The following is a 7,340-nucleotide window of genomic DNA, read 5'->3' on the forward strand; positions in this document are numbered from 1 at the left end:
TCCCCCCCCCCCCCCCCTGTGCCTCGCTCTCACTCGCCCTTTTATAGCCTCGGTGTTAGTCCACGTAAGCCTTGTCGTCTTCTTCTTGTCTTCTGCACCAATCATCTCTCTCCACCTCACCGAATGCTTCTTCTTCCTCTTCTTTATTCTTCGGTTAATCCACTTAGTCTTCTTCACACCTGTTTCCTTTAAAATTTAATTTAGGCTCCTTAATATATGTGACAGGTAGGCGCCACAGCTGGGAAGCAGGGCTTGGCAGGAGGCGCCGCGCCGTGGGACGGGAGATCACAGGTGGATGGCCGTCCATAGGGGCCGATGAAGAAACCCTGAGAGAGATCGCGGTGTAGTTTGAGGCAGCTGGTTGAGAAGGTTGGCAAGAGACTGGCGCGTCCTCGCGTGGCACTTGCCGAACCGTGAGTGGGGGAACATACGGTGGCGACGATAGTGGAGAGACCGGTGGGGGGTGGGGCGCCGACGTTGGAGCGGGCGGAGGGAAAGCCGAAACAGCGCGGTTAGGGAATGCGGCCAGGGGTGGCGGTTCCAGTGACGCCGCAGTTTGAGTCCGGAACAGAAGCGCAGAGAGCCGGCGGAAGCTCCATGCCAAAATACGCCGTCAGGCCCTTCTTCAATTCGGCGTATATGTCGGCGCCAGGAGGCGGCAACCGCAGCTGTGGCAGGAGACCGGGTGGTAGTTCGCGGCTGGCGTGCTGATAGCGCAGCAGCTGGCTGGACACGTTGTGGACATGAAAGTGTGAGTCCAGCAGCGCCAGCCACAAAACGGGGTCCCTGGCATAAAACGAGGGCAGGCCGGGCAGCCGAGGAAGGAAGGGGCGCTGATGCGGCTGAAGCAGCTCATCGGCTGTGATGGGAGGTGCGTACATGGCGATGAAAAGCTGCCCAAAGCCTGGTGCGAACAGGGGGCGTGCAGCGGCAAGGCCAAGTGGAGGGACAGGACGGGCAGGAACGGTGAGCCGGTGGGAACGGCGTTGCGCGCGTCGAAGCTGTCGTCCGGTGTCACCAGATGTGGTAGGATGAACCACATTTATTGGACGTCCCGGAAACCGCGGCTGCTGAGACGGTGGAGTGGACTGTTGACGTTGCTGGCTAGGCCGGTTCCCGAAATCGTTCCCTGTTGCACGAGCGAGAGCTTCTGGTTAGCGCGAGGCAGGTCGCGCCAACTTCATCTTCATCAGAGCCGCTGGCGATGCCAGCACCGCTACAGATTCTCTACCGGCATCTGGAGTCGTGGAGGAGAGACAGTATAGGGGCGATCGGAAGCTGGCGACGGCGGCACCACGGTACCTGGCGATGGCGAGAAATTTGGCCTTCCTTGCATCGCCGTGAAAAAGCGCTTATAAGACTGCACGGCCCGCATGTGCGGATTGAGACGCGCAGAAATAAGAACGAATTATGGACGACAACATACTGAATACTAAACAGCTAACCTTCTAAATAAAATACAAGAATTATCAATCTGATTGCTAATGTCTCCAAAAACACGCTTACAGCTCTGCTGCTGGAAAATAACTTAGAAGTCACATAATCTGCCATGATTCTTTCCCTAATGCTATTTTTTAAGAGTGCATTATCATTTTGTATCGTACTGTTGTTTTGTTATTATGATGTTGCAATTTTTTGTTCCAAAGCTTGCAACAACCATGTTCAGAATTTTGTTGTATTTGCAATCTTTGTACCAAGTATTTTGTGTCGGCATGTACGAATTATTGTTTGTTGTATACTGTTATTTTTTCGTTACATGATTTATTTACCTTTTTTTGCCCTTCTTATTTACCCCAGAAGTATTTGGTGTGAAACTTTTTAAAGATATGCTTAACGTTTGTGCCAAACTGTATGCGGGGCAAGAGCCATCGTCAGGCGTTTCGCCTTTTGCTCTTGCTCCTCTTCCTGCATCAGAAAGAAACAAATAAATCAAATCAAATCAGTTCAGCGCCGCGCTGTGCTCCGCGCGAACCACGACTGAACAGTTTCAGCGTGAACAGAGGACAGCGTGCTGCCGAGGACATCACCTTTACATTGACACCATAGATTTCTTTAGCACACCAGACACGTACTACCTGGGACATATACCGGTTTACCAGCCCCCCTTGCGCATGCGCAGTGCCATTGTTGGCGTGAGGGGGAGCCACTGCGCGTGCACAGCCGGCGACCGGTAAACTGGTATAAGTCTCCGGTAGTACGCGTCCGGCATGCTAGAAACGTGTAAGAACACGCCCTGAGTTCACGGAGGTACGCTGCCCACTCGAAAGGAGGTTGCGATTTGCTTGAATTGACAGTTTGAAACGCATATTTATTTTGAAACTGCTTGGCGGGGTAGATCCCCATCCAGTTCATTGTGGTCCGGAAATCGCGCCCATAGAAGCAAACCCAGTTGCAGCCATTACAAATATAGTTTATAGTTAAACCCAGAGTAGGCAGCAGTGCCATAACAAAACATTTTCAAATTCGCTTGCAACAACCCTTTCCGCGAGAAGACGCCTGAAAATAGCCAGAAATGTTCTGTGTCCTTATTTTATGGCGTGAACCGTTATACGCAGCCAATCGTGAGATTTTGACAAAAACCCAAGATTTGTTGCACAGGGCCTACACTGGATGTGTGCTCTCGTACTAACGCGCGTGTAAATTCGGGGCCGCATTTTATTGTATAGAATCTAGTATTAGAATCCCGTAAATACGGTACTTTATATTTACGTTCCTATGTATTCACCTTGCAGCAAGACGAGAATGAGGCGCTGTGAGAGGCCTGAAGCAGCTCCCTCAAAATCCGTTCAGAAACCACTGAGTGGGGTTGCCTGTCGACGCAAATGAGTATAACATTGGAAGTGGAAATGAATATCACTCACAATTTTGATGAGGCCACTCGGAGCAAATTAATATTCGAGTCACATTTTCAGAAACCTGTCACTTCGATTGATTACAATTGTCTTTGCCATCAGCAAGCAGTGGACAGGATAGTGAAAACCTTTAAGGTGCGTTTTATTTCGCTTCAACACAATCACAGAGGCAACTTTTCTTGCCTCACAAGCAAAGGAAAGCCGCTGGGTTTCTTGAGGAGAATAGTATTGTGTACTTGACAATAAAATGAAAGCACTGAGTTATGTATTTTACAGGACGACTTTTATCGGGCAGGTTGTTTTCGTAAACTCTTCAGGAAAATAACTTGGAACTGATGGCGTTAAGAAGTTCCGCAACTCTGGCCCGAAATGGTTCTGGACGGACAAACTAGAACTGCAAAATAAAAACAAAATCAAGAAATGGAATTTCGATGAAGGCACACTCCGTACGTGCTATTCCACCTCTACGTTCATGAGGAGCGCTTTGTTCGCGATGAACCATTCCAGCTCGATATCCGCTCAGCTCTGTTCAAACGGCCATGTTTGCAGCTCCAAATACTGGTTTCCTGCACGCCCGGGATCTTGCTTGTTCACCGGCAGCCTCTTGTCTTTGTCCACACACACCGGGTGAGTCAGTATCAGGGTGATCTTCTTGCAAAACAGCCATCAGACGCAAAGAATCCCAGCCGCCTTCACAACTGACAAATGAGAGGCGTACACTACCCTTAAAGCTAAGGAGTAAACATTCCAGCCTCAAAGCGTATCCAGCTACTATGCAGTTCTCACTCCGTAAACCTTGATAATAACATGTTCCTTCTAAGGTTTAGTTTCTGCTGTATACCTTGGAATAGTCAGGAGGGGGGGGGGGCTTAGTTGACCTAAAGTGGGGTGAGGCGAAAGCCTCTGGCGCGGTGTTGCTGCTTGTGTCCCTGATGTGTGGCGATGACTTTCATTACCGACGACAAACAACGTTCAGGCGGCAACCTTCCGGATCGGCGTTCAGGAGGCGTCTGGCAAGAGCCCCTGGCCAGCGTTCGCTCGCACGATGGTGTCGCCACTCAAAGACGTCACACGCCGATCTGCCACACGGCTTTATAAATTTTCTTTGAGATTCCACCAGCCTTATCTCGATTGCGCGCAACTGCTTCCATACAGAAGGACACTTAAGCTCCGCCTTTAAGATTGGGACGCGAGAGCGTGCTGCAGCCTTACCAAGTGTTCGACGAAGCGCCATCGCCCGTGTGGCGTGACGCCTTCACCATTGGGTAATTCAAGGAAAGGAAATTACGCGTGTCATATATCTCGGTGGACACCTGTACCGCGCAGTAAGGGTAGTGTAACGATATAAAAACTGGTTTTAAGGAAAGCAAATGAGCCCTGTCTCACATATGTCGGTAGACACCAGAACCGCTCTTGATTGACTGCTGTAGTGCGACAGATTTCGCGTTCGGACGGAGGGACAACTATTAGCCATTAAACTCTTTCGCCTTAAAAGACGCACGTTGCAGTAAGTTTCCATGTTTGGAAAGTGAGCGGTAGGGACCCGGTGTGCATGCGGCTGTCTTCAGAGCTGAAAGCAGCGAGCCGCACTGGTCCCCGCTAGTGTCTTTCTGCCACGCGCTCTTTTGAAGAATATACACAATTCACAACAGCAATCTTATCAAAAGACTCACTCGATGCCCGCTACAGCATGCCTTGAAATGCCGTCTTCACGTCGCCAAGCTTTTCGACGGCCCTTGTGGAGCAGACTTTTGGAAAGTGCGCGTCTTTTTTCGGGAAATATCGCCAGAATCTGCTGGGGTACAGCACGGAGGTAAATTACGTTTTCGAAATTAGAAACAGTGATACGCTTGTTATGAACGGTCGACAAATATCCAATAGCAACCAGGCGCCAAACTGTAATGATTAAAAAGTTAATTATGAGAAATTAGTTACCTTTCTACAGTCATATAGGCTGCAGGACACTCTGCAGATTTTGGAAACGAAGGCGCTCACGCCGCTGCCCACGCGCTATTACCCCGGGTCCCCCAACATTCGCAGGAACGTAATTATTATGAACCACTAAAAAGAACAACTTTTCGCATTAACAACGACGTTCCTATTTACTCACCTTGCAGCAAAGTAACAATGGCGTGCTGCGCGAACCTACCTGTATTTTGTTTAGATACCGTTCAAAGACCACTGAGAGGGCGACGGATAAGCCTGTCTACGCAGATGAGTATGCATTCGAAGTGGAAAAAAAAAGGTTTAAGAAGTGTGATGTGGCCGGACGGAGCTATTTGATATTCCAGACACATTTGCGGAAATCTGCTGCTTCGAACGATGACACAAGCAACAGGAAGGCCGGTGGAAGAGCACGAAGACAGGTTTTTATTTCGCTTAAACACAACCAGAGAGGCAAATTTTGTAGCGCGACAAGGAAGAAAAAATACTCAGCACAACATTAGTCTACACTTCCCAATTACAATATAACAGTGAGTAATTTCGTATTCGCCAGGACCACTTTTATCAGCATGTTCTTTTCCTAAATTCTTGTGGAAACTACATTGCAACTGATGATGTTAAGTTTCACACCTCTGGCACAACACGGTTCTCGACGGGCAAACCAGAACTGTAAAATAAAACAAAATCAAGAAATCAAATTTCGTGGAAGGCAGGCTCGGTGGGCGTTATTCAAACTCGACGTTCACGTAGAGCGAATTGTTGGCGATGAACCCTTGACGCTCGACATCCTCCCACTTGAATTTCACAGGTTTACTGTACAAGTTCGGAGATCCACGTCGTGGTTTCTTGACCTCCATGAAATTATGCATCCTCTCCACCGGTAACCTCTTGTCTCTGTCCATACACACAGGGTGCGTCAGTATCAGCGTGACCTGCTTAGAGAACGGCCATTCTACGCACGAATCCCAAGCGCCTTCGCAAATTCCGATAGAGAGGGTTGTAGTAAGGCCAGTCTTACTCTGAGTGAAACAGCACTCCAGCTTGAAAGTGTAGCCAGCGACTGTGCATATCTGACTTGATAGCTTGTGTTCGCTTTCAGATGTTCCCTTCGGCAGCGGTACGTATCCGGCGTATACATCGGGGAAGACGCAAGTTCCGATGAAGTTGCCATGTTTGGCGACTGAGCGGTAGGGACCCGGCGTGACTGCGGCTGTCTTCAGAGCTGAAAGCACAAAGCCGCACTGGTCCCCGCTAGTCTCTTTCTGTATGTTCGCAAACTGACCCTCAAGACTAGCCACGCGCTCCTTTAAAGAGTTTACACCATCCAGAACAGCAGTCTTGTCTAAGTCCTCACTCGAGGCCCGCTCCAGAATGCCTTCCAAATCCTTCCTCATGTCGCCAATCTTTTCGAGGGCACTTGAGATGGCCGGGGTGCTCACAAGCTTTCGTGGAGGAGACTCGGCCGAGCACTGCCTGCAGTGTTCAACCGCAGCGCTGCGTACAACTGACTGTTGGCATATGGGACACCTCCAATTGTCGCTGCCGCACTCAGTCAGATGTTCCTTCAGGTCGCATAGCCGACCTTCGAAGCTGCACTGTTCACGACCGGCGACGCAGAAGACTCGGTGCTGCTTCAAGTAAGACTGTTTGAAGGTTAAAGCGACAATGTCGTCCTTTGCAAACCCCATGCCGTCCAAAGGGCACGTCCCGCATTCCTTCGGGATTTGACCCCTGCACACCTGGCACAAGACGTCACCGCAGGGCAGCAGCACGGAGCGGAAGGGCACCACACCGCAGACGCCGCAGACTCGGGTGCCGGGTAGCGGCTTGACGAAAACGACGAGTTGGCGCTCGGAGAAGTCATCGAATCCTGTCAGAGTGTACTCTGTACCAGCCATTGCGGCGGTCTTAATGGTGGCGATTGTCCAGAAGATTGCAGAGAATACTTCACAACCGTGGAAACAGCCACTAAGTCCAAAATGTGGCAACTGGTAACTGAATATCCTGAAGTAGCGTGCAGACCGACAGAGCGTCGATCACCAACTCAGCCGCGATCAACTGCTGCAGCAACTACGAATGCGAGCGATCGCAAGGCGTTGCGGTAATATAGGCACAACACGAGAGAGGGTGCATTTCCGAAGGAAAGGTGAGCCGTGGTCGCTATGGTGATGTCGGTTACTTGATGCTGGCGCAGCTCGGCGGCGCCCTCTAAAGCAGATGGAGATGCATGCGCGCGCCCACTGGCGGCCTTAAAGAAGACTGCTTTATATGCTTGCTATGCTTGACAGCAGTGGATATAGTCCACTTGTTTGTCACTGCAACATTGCGCGCGCGGGAGCAAAGCAAGCTGAGGCGACTCGTAGGTGCATGGGGATGACAAGCAAGCCGGTGCCAACACCCGCGCATGGGCATTGTGGTGCGCGCTGATAGTTGGCGCCCTAGTAGGCAGTGCAGCCTTTGCGTGAGCGTGACCTGGCAGCTTTCACTCGAGTGTTTTGTAGATAACTTCAAGTTAAGGGTATTTCAATAAAACAATAAAGAAAT

The 7,340-nt window shown here is 50.2% G+C and overlaps 1 protein-coding gene across 1 annotated transcript; it reads right to left on the bottom strand.

Annotated features, from left to right (window-relative positions):
• Positions 1 to 5,466: 5,466 nt before the first annotated feature.
• On the bottom strand, positions 5,467 to 6,855 carry LOC144107449 (uncharacterized). Its single transcript, XM_077640448.1, has one exon. The coding sequence runs from the start codon at positions 6,692 to 6,694 to the stop codon at positions 5,522 to 5,524; it is 1,173 nt and encodes a 390-aa protein (XP_077496574.1). The 5' UTR covers positions 6,695 to 6,855; the 3' UTR covers positions 5,467 to 5,521.
• Positions 6,856 to 7,340: the final 485 nt, after the last annotated feature.

The sequence above is a fragment of the Amblyomma americanum genome, chromosome 10 (genome assembly GCF_052857255.1).
Source record: "Amblyomma americanum isolate KBUSLIRL-KWMA chromosome 10, ASM5285725v1, whole genome shotgun sequence".
In the NCBI taxonomy this organism is placed as follows: domain Eukaryota; kingdom Metazoa; phylum Arthropoda; class Arachnida; order Ixodida; family Ixodidae; genus Amblyomma; species Amblyomma americanum.